Below are 22,248 nucleotides of genomic sequence, written 5' to 3' on the forward strand. Positions count from 1 at the left end.
TCTGTAGCACGGGAATAAAAACCCTCGTGGATACTTACTTTTACCTTTAGTTTAATGGATTTTGTTTCTCATACAGTGTTTTCCTAATAGCTCTGCCGAAAGTCACATAAGAACCAACCGACAGTATGATCACAAGCCGTTCCCCGTGAGATGTGGCTGTATGCATTAAAAAAAAAAAAAACAGCTACCTAGGTGACGTCAAAGCCATTCCAGGGATAGTGGAGGAGAGAGTGTGTGAGACAGAAAGAGGGAGAGAAAGAAGTGGATCCGATCCCATCCCAGTCGCAGTGGCTACTATCATTCTGAACCAATGCAAGACGAAAACACAACACAGAAATAAAAGACATGATGGTACATACTTTACATGCACGCACAGGACAGGTAATGGATGGGCACACGCAAACAAGTCATGCCTATGTCAGTAAGTATCCAAGCATGCAGTGAATAGTTACCTAGGACTCCAATAGCATTGTGCCTCTCAGGAGTAGAGTGATACATGCAGCCGAACCACAAGTTTGCTAAAGCTAGTAACATTCAGGTTTTGGGGTAAAAAGTGGCCCCTGCCCCTGCTCTCGTAACAGCCAACAAGCTACACCAGTAGAAACAGGAATGTGTTAGAGAGCTCTGGCTGCCTTGAGTTCATGTGCTGGCTAGCTTATTTACAGAGTAGATCTCAGTTGCCCTTGCGCCCCTACACTCCCTTACTGGAAAAGCCAATACAGATAAAAAAAAAGACAAAACTGCATTGCTCACTTTTGAAACATTTAGTGTAGAATTGATTTCTCAACCACAAATGCAGGACTCGATAAAAAATGTAGTGTTAAAACTTCAAATGGAGCTGCCCAAAAGGAAGTTCACCTGCCTTTTGCAAATTGTTTTATTTAGTGATAAAACAGTGTTGGATGCTGAAATTGGAATTGACCTACTGTTTGCTCTTAAAAGGTCGGACTTCTCACTCCCCTCACGCCACTGAGGCAGTGTGTGTGGGATCTATGCAAGCTCCCCCCCCCCCCCCCCCCCCCCCCCCCCCCCCCCCCCCCCCCCCCCCCCCCCCCCCCCCCCCCCCCCACCCCCCCCCCCCCCCCCCCCCCCCCCCCCCCCCCCCCCCCCCCTCCCCCACACCCCCCCCCCCCCCCCCCCCCCTCCCCCCCCCCCCCACCCCCCCCCCCCCCCCCCCCCCCCCCCCCCCCCCCCCCCCCCCATTTAATATCATCTTCTAGGGAACGGTTGTTTCCTTTTGGGACTGTGGAAACATTATAACTTAGAACGGTGTGGCTTGAGACAGAGTAAGGAACAAAACCAAACAAATATTGAAAAAACATCTTTTAACACACCTAGAAACATCTGCCAACACGAAAGGACAAAAAAAAGGTAAGAGTGCTATTAACAATAACATCAAAAGGACATTTCCTGGCTTGGTAACCTTTAAAAGGGCAGAGCTCGGAAGGAGACGTGCTAAATTCTGAAATGAACACTAGTATATTACAGACTGGGAATTGAAACGGCACTGCGCTTCCAGCCGGTCACCCTAGTTGTCAGGGAAACAGTATCTATGAAGGCCTTCTTTGTTTACATTTATCCCCCTCCCACCCTGCACCACCCCCCCCCCCCCCCCCCCCCCAGCAGAAGAAACTCATGGCAGCCCAGAGGAATGAGGTTGTGGACTGAAATAACAAGAAAGTGGGATTGCTGTTGAAGAGGTTACCGCTACTGTTACAAAATAAACCACCTCTCCACATAATGCAAGTATTTCAGCAGGAAAAAAAAAAAAAAAACGCACTCAAATAAAACTAAACAAAAGCTGATTCGGGCATCCGCAGTTAGTGACATCACCTTCCCTATTAAGAATGCACATCAACATTATCATCATCGTAATCCATTAAACTAAAAAACGTTTCCATACCTGAAACTAAACTCGCTCTAAAAACAAACACACACACACATTTTGTACACAATGTAAACGTTATTTGACATCATTCAAAAAAGGCATTAAAAAAACAAAACAAAACAAAAAAAAAAACAGAAACATTTCAAGATCGCATGAAAAACATCATCCGTCTACCTTCACATACACTCAATCATAAGATGTTCAGTAAATCTAAAAACAAATTCAAATGCTTGACCTTAAGTTTCTTTTTAGGTTTTACTGATAATTAAAACATCAGCAACTGCAAACTCAGAAGGGAGGGATGTTAGGATTTATTATTAAAATAAAATGAAGGTGAAAGACATTCATTTTTCATTTGTATAAATAAGTACTGTCTAATGAGGATATTTATTATTCGTTTTTGGTCGTAAATATTGAAAGCTGAAACACAGATTGATTACAAAACAACCATTTATTAATTTAATGCCTTTGAATGAATGTCTTCCACATTTAGTACACTATAGTATTGACATATATGGTATGCAGGTACTGCACGGCATAGAGTTTTGGCAGTACTATAGAATACTATGACATGGGATAACTTGCAACTTGTTAGTTTTAATCTGTGTCACTAGTTATTTTCCTTTTGTGCTACAACAAATTCAGAGAAATTTCTTTCTATCCTACAACAGTGGGGTTGATCCAATCAAAGACGCAAGCTTCAATTGATGCCGTTTCCTTGTTCAACTGCTTTATTTAATCAAACGTCCAGTCGTAAGAAGACCCTAATCACGCTGCTCAAAACTGTATTCAGACTCCAACACGGAGCGCTGAAAACACATGTATCCAAATCTGGAACATCTGATTGAATTCCACAAAGACACAAGAAAACTAGCCCAGCTCATAAAACACTGCTGCTGTATTTGACTGAATTTCCCACCAAGTTACTTTAAACATCCCAACATCCCCCCCCCCCCCCCCCCCCCACCACCCCACCACCCCAGCTTTTTGTCAATGGTGAATCTGAAAAGGTGAAGGAACGTACTGGCTTGAGACGTCCTCTGGGAGATTTCCGTGGTGGAGGCGCCGAGCCCCAGTTCCGAGTGAGCCGCTAGCCGGAAGTAGTAGTCTGTGTTGGCGCGCAGACCGCTCAGGGTATAGGACGTGGCGGGTTCAAAGGTGACCTGAATCTGTTCAACGAGGCACATGCAATGATGACGTGTTACAGCGGGCCAACAGTGCTTTACCCCTCTTCATACATGAGATATATGTTTATAGTTCATGGTCCATAAACCACAGAACGCACATATGTATTGTGTGCCTGCAAAGCAGAAGCCATGAAATAACCCACACAGTGAGTTGTGTGTGTGTAGATGGCAAAAAAGGCAATTTGTTCACCATGTGTAAATAAATAGTTTTAATATATATTATGTTAAAGCCTCGAACAGTATAGTAGTAATATTGAAGTAAAACGCTATGAAATATAATTATATATATATATATATATATATATATATATATATATATATATATATATATATATATATATATATATATATATATAGTGGTATCTGTGCTCCTTGTCCTCCTTGTCCTTTACCTCTTTGCCATGTTCCCCTTCCCTGTAATGCAGGTCGAATTTAATGATGTTCTCCTGCCTTGGAGGGTCCCACGACAGCTGGATACTGGTGTCTGACACGGCCTCCGCTCTGAAATTCATCGGCTGTCCTGGGACTGGAGAATGAGGAACACAGTTAATACACAAACACCCTTTGCTGAAAAAGAACCTGATCTTATAGAAAGTTACAAAACAAAACCTTCTGCACCATACAGAGTGAATACGGTATGTGTCAGTTACTTCGGTTTTGAAGATATCTGTAGAAACAGGTGGTTTTGTGTTATTAGGGTAAACACTCGGAGGGCACAGCTCAAAAGGTGATGAAGGTTAGCACTCTGGAATCACGAAAGTGGTGCGTGACGGCATCCTGTCGACCATCACTCACCTCCTTGCTGGGTTTTCAGATGAACTGGATCGGAGAATGGCCCATCCCCTACAGATGTGAAGGCCAGCACCCGGATGCTATAGGTCTCCTGGGCCACCAGGCTGCCCACGGTTGTCAAGCGACTGTCGTCCACGTTGTGCTTCTGCCAGGCGTTGATGGGCTTGGACGGGTCCATGGTGTAGTAGATTCGGTAGCCACGGATCTGCCCGTTAGGTTCCTCTGGTTCCTCCCAGGTGACTATCATAGTGTTGGCGCTGAGCATGCGAGCCTGGATGTTGCGGGGAGGGCTGGCAGGGGCTTGTTCACCAGTCCTGGTCTCTACGGGCTCGCTAGGCGGTCCCTGCCCAATGGTATTGACCGCCGAGACCCGGACCTCGTATTCCGTGTTGGGGCTCAGCCCGCCGATGCTGTACCGAGTGGTGGTGATGCCATCCTTGATGTGGTAGGTGCTGTCGGAGGATTTGGAGCGGTACTGGATGATGTAGTAGGAGATGGGGTCAGGGTTGCCCGAGTCCCAGGTGATGGTGATGCTGGTTGCCGTGGTTTCCGTCACAATGGGTGTCCCAGGTGGTTTGGGAAGAGCTGTGATAGAAAAGAAAAAATATCAGGAGAAGGTCAACCAACACAGGACAGCATAGTTTACTTGTTGCATCCCATATCCTGAAATCAGACACCTTTAATATTAGCTTCTAATAATAAACCTCCAACATGATATTACTTGTAAAAATGAATCCCATTTCAACCACTCCCCCCCCTCCCATGCATTAGCGGGGCAGCGAAACCTGCTATGTCTCCGCCACCTTCTTTGAACAAGCAGACAAATTCTCAAGAAGCACGCATTGCAATGCATGTATGTTGTCCTTTAAAAAGACATCCAATTAGGAAACCCTTCCAAAAAAACAAGAGAGTGATTTGGTGATATTGGGAGCAATCAACACTGCTGCTGCTCTTTAGACTAGACCCTACGTGGCGGCTCCTCTTACACTTCACTGTGATCTGTGCTACGGCCTCAATGATGCCCAGACTGGACATGGCAACACATGTGTAATTAGCGGACTCCCGGATGCTGTTCAGCTCCAGAACATTCCGCCCAACCGGCATCTCGTCCTCGGGGGTCAGGTCTTCTGCTCCCAGCATCCACTTGACGTAGGGCATGGGTGAGCCCACCGCCACGCAGGTGATGTTGACGCTGCCTCCTGGCATGATCTCGTGGCTCGTGGGCAGGATGGAGAACCTGGGGGGCACCCGACGCACTGGAGGGCAAAACAGACAAAGGTAACAAAACAAGCAAAGAGAAAATCAGACCATTTTTGGTGAAATCATAAAAACAAAAAGAAAAGCAAAATATATAAATAAATAAAAGGATAACTAACAAAATTGCTTCACCGACAATAAAGATCGACATTAAAGCAACAATTCATAGCAACAAGGTTCCATTGACCAATATGTGACCCATCACAGCACAATTAAAATACACAAAAATGTATTACTTGTTTCTCAACTTTTTTTTTTTTTCTCCTGTAGTGTTGCTTAAAAAAAAAACAAACAAAAAAAAAACCCCACAAATCTGTAAGTTTATTTATTTTTAAAAGGATGATTCTGCAAATTAACAGTAACTTCCTACTATGGGAACTTCTCATCCAATCAGGAAAGAGCTCTCACTGGCTTTTCCATTGGACAGGAAGTGGATATAGGAAGTGCCTGTCATGTGATCTTCTGCAAAATGGTACCCAACAGGTCTAAAAGAAGCAATGGCAACTAGACAGAGAATCCAATTGTTCAGTGAAAGGGGGGTGGCGATTACTCTTAAATAAGATACCAGTGACTTTGAGATTATCCTTAGATTGAATCTCCTGCAGGCCCAGTGCAAGCTGTAATTATAAGTCTAAAGATGAGAAACTGTAATGACATTTTTGTGGTTCTGGGTAGATCAACTGGACAAAGCCTTTTTTGAGATTTGACACAGTTCCATTGATAGATGCAGCTATCAGTTTCACAGACATCATGCAAAGTAGATCAAAAAATAGAGGAGAGATAAAAATGCAGAGAGGAATAGAACTGAAGGGTCGCTAGCATGCCCAGACAGAGAAGTGGAGAGACAAGAAAGAAGAGAAAAGGAGGGAGAGAGCAAGAGAGAGAGAGAGAGAGAGAGAGAGAGAGAGAGAGAGAGAGGGGGGGGGAGAAACCCACTTCAATGCTGTGTAGTCTTTTTTTTTTTCAGCCAATGTGACCAAATGTGACAGACGCACATGAACACATTGCAGCCCTGGCGAAATAATTAACTAAATATATGTATATATCTATATATATATATATATATATATATATATATATATATATATATATATATATATATATATATATATATATATATAAAGTTGTATTACAGTAATCAAAACAAAAAGGAATAACAATCATAATAAATGGATAAAGAACGCTTGACTATATCAACAAAGGATGTGCATCTCTTTCACAGAGAAGAGGATGCAGCTTCCAGACCTCAACACAGAAACTACATGAGCGAGAGCAGAAAGGGAAACTCCAGACTGGGTTATTTACATGGCTCTGTAGAATTCGGGTTCCTAAATCCACATTCCCCAGCAGTCACTGAATTGGGTTTTTGAGAGCACTCTGACAACAGGATTGCATATTTAAAATAATTTAAAATACCAAGAATTTTGGTATATACCGATATGTTGATGGAGCTAATAATAATAATAATAACAACAATAATAACAAATATAGAACTTTTAGCTTATATAACTGGATATAATATACATTTTTATAATATTATATGCAAAAACAACACCATTTTGTTTTTTGGATCATTTTATAATATATATTCTGTACAAAGAAAACCTTCACAATGTACTTTTATTTGCAGACAATCTCATTTAAAAAATAAAAAATAACTAGATCGGAGTTTCCAGTTTCAATTTTAAATGAATTTGAATAATGACGCGTGTTATTAAAGATCTGTTGTTAGCACGACAGAGCCATGTAAAGCAATTTTGACGCCTGCGGCAAAATGGGGGAGGGTAAACGAGAGAGGACACAAGATGTCATGCAGACAGACCGCATGGAGAACAGGTGGACAGAAAGGGGGGGACAGACAGACAGACGGGACAGAGGGACACACAAGACAAGGCAAGAACAAGATCTAATCAGCAAAGAGCACAAAACAGACAGGTGTAGCAAAGACTTGGAATGCTCACAGCGAGAGCAGTCATGAGGAATGGGGGACGGGAGGGGGGCGGACTAGAGTTAGGAGATTGTGATTCTGTTAAAACAAAAAAGCATGTTTTAGTGGGCTCGAGAGATCACACATCGGGGCTTGAAAAAAGATCGTCCTTGTTGTGTTGTAGAAAGGGACAACATCGCATATGATAGCAGAACACATGATTCCTTCTTTCGGGAGAGCGCGTACTTAATGACAGTGTGTTCCATAACACCGTAATAGCATGAACCTGCAACTTGGCATCCCTGTCACATTCACAGTATAGAGCTATACACGTGCATATATTGTGTGTACATTTAAGTGCATACGTTGCAAAAAAAATTCTACTGCTACATATCTGATGTGACTTTGTTCTTCTCAAAGCTTTTTGCGAGATTTGCACCAAATTCTGCGTTATAAATCTGACAATAAAAGTCATTTCAGTGGTCCATTTCAGTTGGTTATTACTAGTATTATAATATTAGGAAGCGACTTTACCTTAAAGAAATCAAGGTGCAATATCTTCACATGAGCGAAGCGTTTTTAAAATGAACCTCTTCTTCCGAGTAGCAAAGCCCAAAGTGACAGAACAAGTCCTTTGGTTAGTTGTTAATGCCAGCAGGGCCAATGCCAGTTTATGCTCATCCCAGCTCGGGCTGGTGCAACGTTCCTTTTGACTATATCTCAGGTTCTACATATTTAGAGTAACTTTAGAGAGACAGGGAATTGTGGTCACCACAATCGTAAAATGAGTCATTCTACAATTTTTTTTTTCATTAATCTTTTTTTTTATAAATAGTTCAAATAAATATATTTTGTGGTGGATTTCTTATCAAAAACAAAAAGCAACTGCTGTTGTCTTTTGTTGGTTTTACCAACCTAACTGTGGGCTAAAACAGCCCTCGATTCTGCTGTGGTTAAACATAGAACAGGACTGGATTACAACGTTTTAAAAATGGAAACACCACAGTACTTAAAAATAAATAATTAACAGAAAAACCTAAACAAAAGCAATAAAAAAAAAGAAAAAAATCTGTCTATTTTAATAATTCCTCCTACACCGCAGAGCTGCTATGACAACTAAGGTGAAAGGGTAGCCCATTCCATCTCACAGTGACATGCATGGTTGTCATCGTTCCATGGAGTGTGACAAAATATAATAGGTTGCAAGGCTGGTACAACAGACTATAAATACAAAGTAAAGTGGTACAACTAAACAGTCACCAAGTTCCATCCAAGCATGCCATTCTCTTGTGCAAGTGTCCAGCAACTTGTAGAACAAACAGTACCCAAGCCACGCTGCCCCTAGATGTGCACATCACAGCTACGGTGTGCCCTGCAGTCCATTTGCTTTGTGTTCTTAAGGATTGAATCAAAGACATGTGGGCCATGCAGTCACATCCGTCCTCTTCAGTTCGTGGCCTGCACGCTACGTCTATGAATGCCCCAACAGGAACTTTGAGGAACGTTTCCTAGCTTTTGATTCATTTCGAGGGGTTTATTTCTATGAATTTATACAGTGCATATACTGTACTGTCTTTTGGCATGTGGGATTGTCTAGTGGGTTTTTTAGTGAATGAGGTAATCGGATAATTAGCCTTTCACCTTTGGACTTTTGATCTGTCTTGATTCCTGATCTGGTGTAAAGGGGGGAGCTTTTTAAAGGACAAAGAACAAGAACATCGTTTTTGCAGTCAACTGCAGCTGGTTACCTGCAGTAAGCTTACCACGCCTTATTGCCAAGCCAAAATTATCTTGAAGTTGGCTTGTACTGTACATGCAAACCCCTAAAAGATATTCCCCAAACCGTCCTCGCTGATTGGCTCTTTTGTCAGCTGACAGGCCCTGCATTGGACGGCCACGTGCGGCCTTATTGATGGGTAGAGAGATCCTTGGTCTCTATTACCTTCAATCCAGCTGCACAGCCTTCTCTCACCCCCTTCTCACTGGGGAACAAGGACAGGGGCCATCCAATTGAGGAGGCCAAATATGAAAATATTAATGATAAACTAAATAAGAAAGAAAACCAAAACATGTTTTAGTACGCTATATAGCTTTGAAACAAAGCTGAAAAAAAAAAAAAAACAGAGAAAATTCAGTATCGTAAACTGGGGTTAAGGATTTGTCCTGTTTCTTGTATCAGGGTTGTTTCAGAAGGTAATCCTAGCTGGGTAGTGTACTGTAGCCGGTCCATGGTTAAGCAAATTCATTGGTAGGATCAGTCCTCATTCACAAAGACCAAGGATCCCACAAGCCCTGCAAAGCTCAGGTAATCTCGTTTCAAGCCCCGATGCAGATCAAAACAAACTCAAAGGTGTAAAGTGACGAGGTGAAAGCAGTCAAGAGAGAACACCAGAACATTGCACTGCTCTAGAGATTAAAGGTGTGCCAAACGAAGGAGAGGCGGACATTATCGGCCATTTTGGCGAGACAGTTCCAGAAAGTCTGTCCAGCCCCAAAATGAGGGGAGAAGCCAAAATAATGTGCAGCCTTTAGAGTTACACGAAAGCTTAGATTACACCCTCTTTCAAATTGTACAGAGAAATGATACCTGGCAGTATTGATGGTACACTGAAGTACAGCACCAAACAGCACAAGTAAATGTTCTACATTCTCTTGCTTTAGCAAGTCAAAAGCTTACGATTTCGTAACACTAAACTTCATTATCATGATCTGTGAAAGACACACCAACCCTGCTTATTACTTCATTTCCATTCCTAGCATTTCTACATTTCACAGAATGGAATTTACAATTACAGAAGTGATTAATCTGTGAAATCTATTCACTTTTCTTCCTTTTTTCAATACTTACACAGCCAGGAAATAAAAATGTCTGCGGCTTTACGCTATAGCCTATTGTTTTAATTCCTTTTTTTGGAAACAAGTTCGACAAGAGGAAAGTATCGAGTCAGAATAAACAGAAAGGGTTTTCTTTATTTAGATTTCAGCATAACCCTAATACCTGTAGTTCAATTTAAACTGAATTTAAATTGAATTTAAAAGGAACGATCAGCCAAATGTAGCCAAATAAATATAGATCAGTATTCTTTATACACATTTTTGACTGTGACTTAAAGGGTGTAATCTAACTTTAGTTTCCAACCACACACACACACACACATACAGAACTGTAGTGCAGGCATGCAGATACAAGCAAAAAAATAAACAAATTAAAAAAAAAAAATTTCATGCAGAACGCCTGTTTAAAGACATACAGCGCAGTGTTCCTGTATTGATTTCTTATCATTTCTTTATAACATTGCTGTACAAATTAACATACAAGCAGGCTGTGACTAACAATTCCTACAGCCCGTCTCTGAATGTCTCCATTCACTAAAGCAGTGCAGAAGACTATAGTTCTGTAAGAACCCCCCCCCCCCCCCCCCAAGATTATCATGCTGTAACAAGCTAAATAAACACAGAAGGAAAGTAGAGGAGCATTTCCATACACTCCAAAACTCGATCCATACCCTGTAAACCTTTTCTAAGAGGCTGCTAACCCACACACTAGTGGCAGCAAGCAGTTCCCCGAATAACTACCTAAGAGGTGCAGCGTACTCTGCAAACAGTCAATTTAAAGCAAGGCTCCAGGTTTGCGCAGAAAGATTTCAACCAGATTTCAATTATCTACTGCACATCAGCTGCTGTATTTTGAGACGGTGACCTTAACAACAGTGAGAACTCGGCGTGGTTTGATTTATGAATTAGCGGCGCTGTGCTTTGAGTGCGCTGACGTATTTATTACACATGTTGCTGCGTGATCGTAACTCAGATTAGACCCCTAAAATCCCTGATCGGGGATGGGTAGGTGCTACAGTTACTCAATTCCATATATATATATATGGCATTCTGAGCTGTTGGATACATTTGTGTATGCAGTAGTTGGTCATTAGTTAGCACAATCACTGATTGCTACAATGTATTTACAGCCACATGTTTGGCAGTTAATGCATACAGAAAGGGAACTATAATAATTGGTCTTTTTGTACCATTTGTAGTTAAAGAAACTACTGGAGCTTAAAATAACGGCCCCAAAACTCAATACATTTGAATGGAATATCATTCAAATCATATGTTGATTTTTTTTTTTTTTTTTTATGTTAATATCATAGCATACTGAGATTCTAAATATTATTTTGATAAAGGTGCTGCAGAAGACGACCGGGCGTTGGCTTTGGGTGGCCTCTTTCTAACTGTACTTGTGACGTATGACACGTGACAAGGTGTCATAAAAATAAGGCTCTGCACACAAGCTGCTAGAACAGAGGTGTGCAGGTGCTAACGTTTCTATGTATCTACATATGTGTGGAAACAAGGCTGGCTGATTGTAATGCAACTCCAATTACCAGGGCATTCCCCTTTCTCTTTAAATACACTCATAACTTATATCTAGTCCATAAAAACGGCTGCACTCTAAAATGTGTCAGGATGTGCCCCTTTCAGGTATGAAAAATAACACGCTCCTTTCCAAATGCCAGGTCCTGGGAGGAAGGCAGATTTGCCAGCTCTGTGTGCCAGCTGGTTCATTAGCTGCACCCGGCACCTGTTTTACAAGGCCAGTTGATCTCAGCCTCTTCGGTTTCATGCCCCGTTAGTCCTGAGTCATCGTGATGTTTTCCGTATTGTTAATATTCTGGAGAGCTAAGCACTGTATCTAAAACCTATGTTAACTAATTGAACACAACTGGAACACCTATTTAGTACAGCCAGGGACTTCAACTCTGGATCTACGATAGGACTCAGATATGGATACTGTGCAAACAAGCCTAATACAGTGTTGAAGAATCTTTCTGTAATCCATCCTAGATGATTAGTTTCCGAGATATTCACAGGTAGCAATGAATAAGAATATTTCATATTTCTATACGAGTAGCTTTCTGTTGCGCTATTACGAAAAAGTTATTTCTTAAAATCTTGACTGGGTCGAGGCTGGCTACTGACATTACCTTTAAGAAGGACATCGATCTTATATTTAAAAGGTCAACTACTTCATTTAACAGGCGGAATTCTCTATCCATAATATCAGCGAGTAAGAGATCCCATAAATAAGACTGCAGTAGTGGAATGCATTCCAAGTGCTGCCCTTCCACAATCCTGTGCTACTGACAGAAATATCATGAAGCATTATATTTACAATACAGTACGACCCCACCATCACACAAATTCCAATTCCTGCAATTTACAGCAGAGTTCCTGACCTACATCAAGGGGCTATTCTTAACAGTCCAGGCTTCGGCTAGACCTAATAAAGCAGGATTTAAATAGATGGTCCTCTGATAATGGACGGTTTAATTAGTTTTTAATCTTACGTTCTCTGAGGTTTCTAATTTGGAGACAGGAACACTGGCTTTTGTTTTCAATTATTTTATTTTATTTATTTATTTTAATTATGTCATAAACAGCACAGCAACGTGACAAATTAAAACGACAAAATAAGAAACAAACAACCCAAAAATAAATAAATAAATAAATAAGGAACCAAGCAATCAATCAATTACTAAAGCAGGAAACGAACCTGAAGAAATTAAACAAAAACATACCAAAAATAAATAAAGAAAGAAATTAACAAGGCATGCAGGCGCAATAGTTGCATTCTCCCATCATGCATCAGGCTCAGTTGTGTCCAAGTGCTAGGTTTCCATGACAACAAGTGCGGAGAAAGCCACCCCTAGCAGCAGCAATACCAAAGGATGCAAAAGAGAAAAAGGCCCACAATGCAAACTTACAAAAAACCCGGGCGTAGCTGGGTTTTCTTTTTTTATAATGTTTTTTTTTTATTTTGTTTTAAAATAAAATGTATATTTATATATACATATATTTACTTTTTATTTATTTTTTAAATTGTGTTCAATTTATTCTATATATTTATTTTTTAATATATATATTTTTTCCAACAAATGTAAAAAAATAAATAAATAAATAAATAAAAAAATAATAAAAATGTGGGTAAAAAAAGTTAAAAGAAAAAACACACCAACCTTCTCGAAGCTCTGAGGGATGTAAAGGGGTTGATGCAGAACACAATGACATGAGGAGAGGAGAAAAATAGGGGAAACACAGAGAGAGTAAAAAAGGCCACCTCAAGGCTTTTCACTGCTACATTACTTTTTGCTTTGTATTTTTTTTTCTCTCGCTTTTTTTTTCTTATATCCACAATAAACAACCCCTCGGTCTTTCAATCCTTTATCTTCCCTACTGACAAAGAATAGTTTTTAACCAAAACGAAAAACCCAAACACAGTGTTGTGGTCTTCAGAAGTTCAAAAGACCAGTAGATAGCAACTGTACATTCTTTTTTTTTTTTTTAAATGTAGTCGTTGCCAATTATTTTTGTTATTTTCTCCCAATTTGAAATGCCCAATTATTATATAGACTCAGCTCACCGCTGCCACCCCAGGATGAAGACGAACACATGCTGTCCTCCGAAGCGTGTGCCGTCAGCCGACCGATTCTTTACAAACTGTGGATTCACCATGCAGCCGCCCAGGAGCTACAGCGCTGGAGGACAATGCAGCTCCCGCGCAGCTAACAGGCAAGCCCGCAGGCGCCCGGCCAGACTACAGGGGGCGCTGGTGCGCGGTGAACCAAGGACACCCTTGCCGACCTAGGCCTTCCCCATCTATATATATATATTTATTTTAGTTAAGACACCATTTTAATAATATTAAGGAGTAACTCGATTAATTTAAGGTTCAGTATTAAAAACTGCCCTTAAAACAAACCAAAAACAACAACCAAAAAAGACAGGAACAGGAATTCTGGTCCAATAGGTTACCCATAGCAACAACGGAAATAAAACGTAAGGTTATTTTTTTGTTTTAATATATGTTCTGTACCATTTGAAAACAGTTTGGTTCATGGAAGTCAGGAGAGAGAACTCGGACTCAAAGCAAGACAGGATAAATAATGCATATTAATAGTGCTTATGTACTGTAAGCATAAACATTATTAATTCAAACTTGGCAATTAACTCTTTCCCTGCAATGAAATACTTGTTCAGCGATATTTATGAACTTCACATGTGTGTGGGCATAACTGAATTGGTTTCAATCTACAATATCCATCTCTTTATATAGATTTTTAATAGTCAAATTCATCTTTATATAAACTATACTTGATGTGTGAATAGTTTCCAACAGCATCATTTAAAACAAAAAGTCTGTTAAGGTCCTTAACAAACAACAGATTCTCGCTTGGTTTAACTCCGCAAACCAAATCAGAATCTGACTTACCGTGTCCTGCCAGAAATAAAATTATATTAAAACAAAGGGTGCTGGAGTGCCAGCTAAAAAACAGAATAGCAAGGTATATCTCCACTGGGAGTAAGTGTGCTTCAGTCTACTACTGCAGAGATGTGTATTTCACTAAAGGAGTTGCTTCTCAGCTGTTGCAGTTTGCTATTTCAGGGGACCTGGTGCTCCCTACCTCGCACGTAAAGGTTAGCGGGGGAAGAGTAGCGCACCCCGGCGCTGTTGGACGCCACGCACTCGTATTTGCCCTGGTCCGTCTCCTCGCTGTTCTCGATCTGCAGAGCTCCTGCGAGAGAGAAAAGGTCCAATCAGGGGGAGAGAGAAAGAGATACACAACCGTTAAGAGTGGCTTTACAGAGAAAGAATCACAAGGGTCTTCCAAAAATAGGGCAGGGATTGCAGCCTCTACTAAAAAGCCAGAGCTGTCTATCTTAGAACCCCTCTGTGGTGCAGCATTACCTACAACCTGATTGCAAAGCAAACTAAACGATGACTCCCGATTCCTCACCCGAGATAAAATAAAATCACTAATCTTTCCACCTCTGTGGTGGTACGTATCTGATCTGAAGTACAAGTACAATTCGATGGAAATCTGTGTTGTACGGTTCTGAATTTGCAGTAGGAGACTCCTGGCAGTCTCTGCTCAAGCACTCAGAAACTGCTACCAAACTTCCTTCAAAATGTATTTTATACAGAATAGACAGCAGAAAAAAGTAACAGCAACTTTATTATAAACAAACCTACACTTTTGGAGAAAAAAAAAAAAAGGGAAAATTGGGAGCCAAGATTGTGTGTTTAAACCCCATCCTCAGAACTCAGCTACACATCTGTCCAGCCACACACAATACAACAACTCTGGAACAGTACAGACAACAAACAAAACAGAGTCCTTGTTAGCAGCAATACTGCGAGTCTGTGGGAACATCATTAGGGGTAGTGACAGACTGCTCTTTTTCCATTTCTGACAAACTGTCTAAACTCACTGACTGCTCAGTCAGCGCATATCAATATCGGCATTTCTCTGTCATCTATCTGCATCCTCCACTCACGATGTGCATATCAGATATAACACACACACTGTGCGAAACAGACAGGCCAACAGAAAAAAGGTAGCCAGACAAATGTATCAATAGAAAAGAGGGAGCTAAACAAAACGGATTGATTTATTGATGGATATAAAAGCTGGGTGCCATGCAACAGCTGTAAAAAATAATATAATAAATAACAATGCCTGGTGTGCCTTTTTCTTTCTTTTTTTTTTTTACACTACCCTAAATGATGAGTGATCGTCGCATTTGGAAAACTGTGAACGATGTAAATGGAAATTTCAACCACTAAGTTAATATAACAGATCCAGACAATGTGGTATCCTGCCGAAGCTATAGTTTGCATTCGTGGAGGAAGTTAGTAAAGTGAGATCTACTGATCTAAAGTAAAGAATAGCAGTATTGAAGTATTGTAGTGGTCTGTGCAATACTATAGCCATTTCTATACGGGAGGCTGTGTGGTCCAGTGGTTAAAGAAACAGGCTTGTAACCAGGAGGTCCACCGAGCCTGAGCAAGTCACCGAACCTCCTTGTGCTGCATCTTTCGGGTGAGACGTTGTTGTAAGTGACTCTGCAGCTGATGCATAGTTCACACACCCTAGTCTCCTATTTTGTAAAGCGCTTTGTGACGGTGCTCCACTATGAAAGGCGCTATATAAAAATAAAGATTATTATACGCACGACCATTGAGTGCTGATTGCGCATTATTTAGGTAGTGTTTGTTTTTTTTCTCCCACACTGAGCTGTTTCTGCGTATATGGGCAGATTGTATCAGCTGACGTCTCCGTCTGAATTGGCAGTCATGTGATTTAATGGCAGCGCTGTGCCGTCTATTTGATTCAGGGGGATGCTGTTCAGGTGGATTTGCACAGTACTAACCTGCTGGGTTGCAAGTGGCTTCTCAGGGAGGTTAAAGAGCGTATCCACTTTGAAAGCAGTGATTGGGTTTTCTTTTTTATTACTGCGAGGTGTGGGCTCTCAGTTCTTCTGACTGCGGAATCGACATCACAGTGAAAGTCAATAGTCATGAAATTTTAACAGGCTCCTGTTAGCTGAAATTCAGCCAGGTTCTTTTTGCGCGAGGATGGATGTTTAATGCATTTTAAACTGATGAAATATATACAGCAGCTGCTTCTGTGCAAGCCAGCCTACTCGTAGCTCCGTTTTATTATTTAACCCCTTCATCAGTGACATAATAGGGTTATTCAGTGGATTCTGATGATATATACTTTGAATGTTTTGGTGTAAAGATGCCAGTATTTAAAGACGCTAGTACCTTTATTATTGTGCGTGCGTACGAGCAGGCACGAATGTGTCCTGAAGCGAAATTAAATAGTGACTCCTCACCGCTCTGCCATGCTGCGACCAGCCAATGAAACGCTTCTCCTGCAATTATTAAAGCCTCCAGCACTTTGAATATGTTGGAATCCAAAGCGATTCCACATCTTTGATGTTCTCCGCGCTGCGTTTTTATATTATTGCTCTTGTTATTTATCATGTATTCCCAGTAACTGCATCGTACCTTCAGCTGCTTGTGGCTTACCAATCTCTACAGCTGAAGCTATCGAACTGAGAGCCTTCAAGAGATAGACCGCCGCTCAACACAAACTGAAATGCTATCTTTAGGGGTGCAATGTGAGACTCTCTGGACTGATCTGCAGTCAATAAAAAGTAAGATAGTTTGTATTTACGCGTCCTTTTTAAATCCACAAAAAATGCTTTTGCGCAGCCCAAGAGAGACAGTCAATCTAATGGTGTTTTTAGTACAGCTTTGATACAGCCCAGGGACAGCAGACTGAATCCTTAAGCAGGTGTTTGCATTGCAGGGTTACCCTGCCCTGCTCTAAACAAACAAGCTGCTATTTATTAAGAGGTGACACAGCTGACTGATCACAGAGAACCAGCCCCCAGGCAGCCCCTCCCCTCCCCCCCAACAGAACCCGCCTTTCTAATTTAATTAACGTTCTGACAGAAATGGATTGATCTGACACAGGAATAACAAAGCTGGAGCTGGTAGTGGTGGGAGGGGCAGTTACCGACCGGATTCAAGTCCTGAACAGCATTCTGGATCTCTGTACATCAGACATCAGTATTTTACTTAAAAAAAAAAAAAAAAAAAAAAAGGGAATTGCAGAAAGAAAACGTTGATTAAAAGACCAAGTTTATCATGAAAGAACCGTGACCGCAGTGCATAAATCAGAAACAGAGCGTGTGTGAGGCTGGGCAACATATTAGGGGTATTATAAATTTGTCTCTAAAAGGGTATTTAACACATTTTAACACTATGTATGTTTGTGTATGTATTTATGTACGCACGTATTTGAAACATAATACAGAGCAAGGCTGTCCGTATACACAGGCAATAAAAATCCCCCTAATGCTTGTAAGTCGTAACTTTACAAACACCCTGAAATGTTGGTTTATTAGGGAGCTGATTTTCCCTGTTCGATTTCCTTGTATTAAATTGCTGGGAGCTGCATCAAGGTTTTTAATGTAAACGTGGCAGCAAGGGGACCCAATACAATGCAAGTGATGTCAATTTCCATCTGCTGGCTTATAATGTACTCAGATAAAGTCCAATGATCCGTGATGGATAAATCTAAAAGACCAATTTTAGGTAAACTCGCTGTTAATTGAATCACTATTGCATGGCTCCTGATGTAAACAGGACACATTTCCACTGTATGCACTGTGGTGCACACATAGCAGTACAGTGCTGATGTACCTGGAGCAGTGCTTCTGTGGGCCACGCTCCTGGTGTACTGTATGCTAAACTAATTTGACTGCCTGTCTCTGTCTGGCGGCCGGGTCCCCTTCTGGATCATTCCTCACCCCAATCCTGAGGCTTAACCAATACACAAACTAAACAGCAATTTCCAAGTCCTGGCCTAGTTTACATGCATGTCCCTGAAGCTAAATATTCTGCATTCTGCAGCGCTGAATAAAATAACATGGTTTTGAGTGTCCTGCTAATGTACATATAGTAAGAATATAGGGGGCTTTAAATTATAATAACTTTGACAAGATTCAAATTGAAAAGACTTCCGGCTGGTTGGGTTTAAAATAAAAAACATCTCCCAGATGTATTGTAATTATTTTGATGAAAGTTGCCTCAATTCTGTTAAATTGATTTGATCAATCAAATCAATCAACTGCAGCAACACTGCAACACTAAAAATGATTCTTTTCTGCATATCCATGCGCATTCTAACATAATTTTCGATTGTGAGTATCAAGAAGTGTACTCTGTTGGCTGTCCGGTTTGTTTGCACTCCCGGAGTTTCAGACTTCTTATCACTCCGGTATCTCATTACAAGTCAAAGAGCTCCAAAAATTAAAGTGGATAAAATACAAACAGATCTGTCACCACCCTTAATTTAAAACAATCCAATCCAATACAGGATACCCTTACCTACTATAAGCCTATTTCACATGTGAACAAAATTGAGTTAGCTGTAAAGAAGAGCACTAAAGAAACCACTTTTACCTGACGTGAGAGGGCCTGTGTGGTTTAAAAAAGCTTGCATGTGAACATTTACACTGTGACCCAACAAAAGGTGTTCGAATCTCTTTGCTCACAGAAACTACAACTGTCTTTGAGTTTCTTCACACACAAAAAAAAAAAAAAAAACCTGCAACGAAACCCTTATAGGTTTCTAGGCCGCACCTCATCATAGCTCTCGCTGTTTAGTGTTGATTGGACAACAGTGGACCAATGGGAGGCAGTAACAGGCTGTGATGAGGATATTTCTGAAACCTCACTGCCACGGAATGAGAAGGGTTATTTAGTGACCTGCAGATGGGATATAAGCCACTGCGAGGGGGACCGAGAACATCCGATCTAAACTCACTTGTTCATCCATTGGCTAAGCAATGCCAAAAGCAAGAACAGACTATGTAGTGAGAGCCTGACTGTGGGGCTGGTCTGCGGTCCGTCTGAATGCACTAAGCTTACCAAAAACCTTTTAAGATCCGCATTTCCAGCGGAAACCCCCTATTTTCAATCCTGGATAACCTGCATGTCCAAAAAAAAAAAAATCGACGAATTGAAAATAACCAAACACAGAAACACAAGACACAGAAAAACAGAAACACAACACAGGAGAAATAGACACGCAAAACAATTAAAAAATAATAATTAAAAAAAAAAAAGGAATAGAAAAACAAGGGTTTTTTTGTATTAAAAAATGTGGTTAGTTTTCTTTTTTTTTTTAATCTTACCTCGTATCGGGGTACCTTCTGCAGGAGAAAACATAGATATCTTGGTTTTTTTTTCAATTATTATTAGTATTATTATTATAATAATTATTTTATTATTATTATTATTATTATTTTTTTTTTTTTTTTTTTTTGTTAAGCTCATACTGCTGGTTTTCCAAAGGACCCTGGATCAGACAAACACCCATCTGAGCGTGGAGCACATTCTTACCTGTACAACCATCTAGACTGACTCTTCTGTGTTGCATAACAGATTGGTGAAGATGGTTTAACAGGTAAAGCAAGGAGTTTGGGGGATGAGTTTACAGAGACCTTTTAAGAGGTTTGTGTGTGTGCGAGTGTATGAGTGCGTGTGTGCAACAACAACTAGGTACCGGTATGAAATATTGCAATTATCTAAACTAATGTATCGTTATTCTTGTTTATAATCACTTTATTTCTTGTTTTCTGGTTCAGTCGTCACACTGCGCTAGCATCGCCTGCAGTAGGGCTCCCCTTTTAAACCTGGATGTAGATATAGTGTATAAGCACTGCTGTATAGAAGGACCCCAGAAACAAACACAATATCTGAATCATTATTAATTAACAATTTTCCAAGGGCTTTTTTTTTTTGTCAATCTGATTTATTGGTGCTACAATAAACAACAATAGTTTGCTTTTAAAAAAAAATAAAAGTTTCTATAAACATTTACAGCCCCATTGTGCAGTAAATTAACATATTAAATGCAGCTAACTGCTATGAAAATAAAATCAAGTACTACATCATACTGTCAATTTATGTACTTAAACAAGAGGCATAGCAGATACCAAGCTGTTTATTGCATTTATACAACCCAGTTACTTTTTATACAGCTTCACAGACTCTCTTCTTCTATCGTACTGAAATTGTCAAATTTATTTACTGTTTAATCCCAACAGACTCATGCTGCCTTACTCAAAAATTACTTAGGAGTTTGTCTCTGCAATGCAAGAACAATACTAAATAATACATGGAGGAATATATTTCTATGTTTTTTTTTTTTTTCATATCTGGAACACAAATCCTGCATTACAAATGTGGGCAATTTTCTTTCTTCTCATTTTAGATAAAGCGCATATGGGAAGAAAATTTGACTTAATTCTAAAAGTGTTGATCCTTCCAGTTTATCAGAGGGTCCTTAACAGATTCAAGAACGGGGCAAAACATTGCAGTTTAACCTTTAAATTAATTCAGCAAAAGGGACTGGGACGGTTACTTGGTTAGGGTTTTAAGGCAACAGTAGTTTAGTTTAGTTTTACAGTTAGGTTCTAATTAAAGGTGGGGGAACTAGTTAAGGTTAGGTTAGGTACTGATTAAAGGTTAATGAAGCAGGTTGGTTAGCTCAGAGGATTAAACCTACTAGTAATGGTTATTAGCTTGGGGAAAGGGGTTTGTGGTTTATTAAGAAGGGAGATGCAAGTGGGAGACTAAAACACTGCTAAGAAATCTGAACACTGTTTAAACATCTAGCACTGTATCACATGGGGCCGATCTCAATGCCATTTTGGACTGGGCTTAGCCTACAGTAAACCTGGAGGGTAAAAGGGTCGCACAGTGATTACTGTGTTTTAAACCCCATTGTGAGACGTGGAAGGAGAAGGGTCACAGTGTGCAATCGATGGCAGGTTTAGACAGCCGGAGGCCAGCCCTCAACATGAACCCTCCAAAGTATTAAAGACATGTTTTCTGGGTCCCCTGGGCAGGTGAAGCCTTTTATCTTTCCCACCATGCCAGCACACGATACTGGGAACCGCTACAAAGGGATGCCAATCTGTCCTGAGCTGCGCCCATCTGGAGGCTGGATTACATTTTCAATTTCAAGATCAGGTTGACCTTCATGTCTCAGTAGCTGCTTGGCTCTCTGAGGTGATAAACCTACTCGCATCGTCTTTGTGATCTGTGGCCTGTGTCGTTCCCCTGTGGTGTGCAGACATGCTGTCAGGTGTACTGTGTGTGTGTGCGTGTGTGCGTGGGCGTGTAATCCACTCTCATGAAGATCCTCAAAGAGTTGAGAGCAAAGGGCAATTATTTTAAGGCCGCATTTGCTACATTAATTTCATAGTTAATGATTATTACTAATGAGGCTTGAGATACTTAGTCTGCCCAGAATACTTGTGGGTGTCAGGCACTCACTTTGTACAGAGACACAGTGCGTGTGTGTGTGGGTGGGTTTTTTATTTTACTTTTTAATTCAGTTTTTCAATTTTGTTCCTCTTTTGCCCTCTAGTCTAAACCTGCCAACTTCTCGCAGATATTTCGGAGTTTCACATCTGACCAGGAAACTGGCCCATTGAATTAACTGAACGAACTAAATTCTAAACAGCTTGCAGTTAGAAACAGTACTGTGAAAGACAATCAAATTCAGCCACACTCTGTGCATGGTGTTGTTTAGAGTCTTGTTTTAAAGGGAAATGTAGCCAATGTTGTCAAAATCCATTAAAATCAGGATTTTATGGACCTGGGGCGATCCATGTAAAATAATATGTGCAATAAGTCTCTCTAAATACTACTGCTTGTTTAACAGGTTGAAATGTTAGCTCTCTATATATGTTGTGAGCAACTTTGTAAGTGATTTTTGTAAGTGCTATTGTAAGTTCACAGCCTACCTCTGTAAAGCGCTTTGTGATGA

The 22,248-nt window shown here is 40.6% G+C and overlaps 1 protein-coding gene across 24 annotated transcripts in view; it reads right to left on the reverse strand.

The window, feature by feature from the left end:
- The window catches only part of LOC121301331 (receptor-type tyrosine-protein phosphatase S-like), a 131,073-nt gene that overhangs the window by 43,156 nt on the left and 65,669 nt on the right, over positions 1-22,248 (reverse strand). For 9 of the 24 annotated variants that reach the window (XM_041230626.1, XM_041230634.1, XM_041230625.1 and 6 more), the window contains 5 exons: positions 14,512-14,622; positions 4,854-5,123; positions 3,871-4,452; positions 3,468-3,601; positions 2,913-3,057 (listed from right to left, as the gene is read on the reverse strand). In XM_041230626.1, coding sequence (XP_041086560.1) covers positions 2,913-3,057; positions 3,468-3,601; positions 3,871-4,452; positions 4,854-5,123; positions 14,512-14,622 — 1,242 coding nt within the window. Of the gene's footprint in view, positions 1-2,912; positions 3,058-3,467; positions 3,602-3,870; positions 4,453-4,853; positions 5,124-13,065; positions 13,078-14,511; positions 14,623-19,603; positions 19,622-22,248 lie in introns of all 24 variants that reach the window. The other 15 variants (XM_041230640.1, XM_041230620.1, XM_041230623.1 and 12 more) reach the window with 3 other exon arrangements.

Source organism: Polyodon spathula, chromosome 27 (genome assembly GCF_017654505.1).
Source record: "Polyodon spathula isolate WHYD16114869_AA chromosome 27, ASM1765450v1, whole genome shotgun sequence".
In the NCBI taxonomy this organism is placed as follows: domain Eukaryota; kingdom Metazoa; phylum Chordata; class Actinopteri; order Acipenseriformes; family Polyodontidae; genus Polyodon; species Polyodon spathula.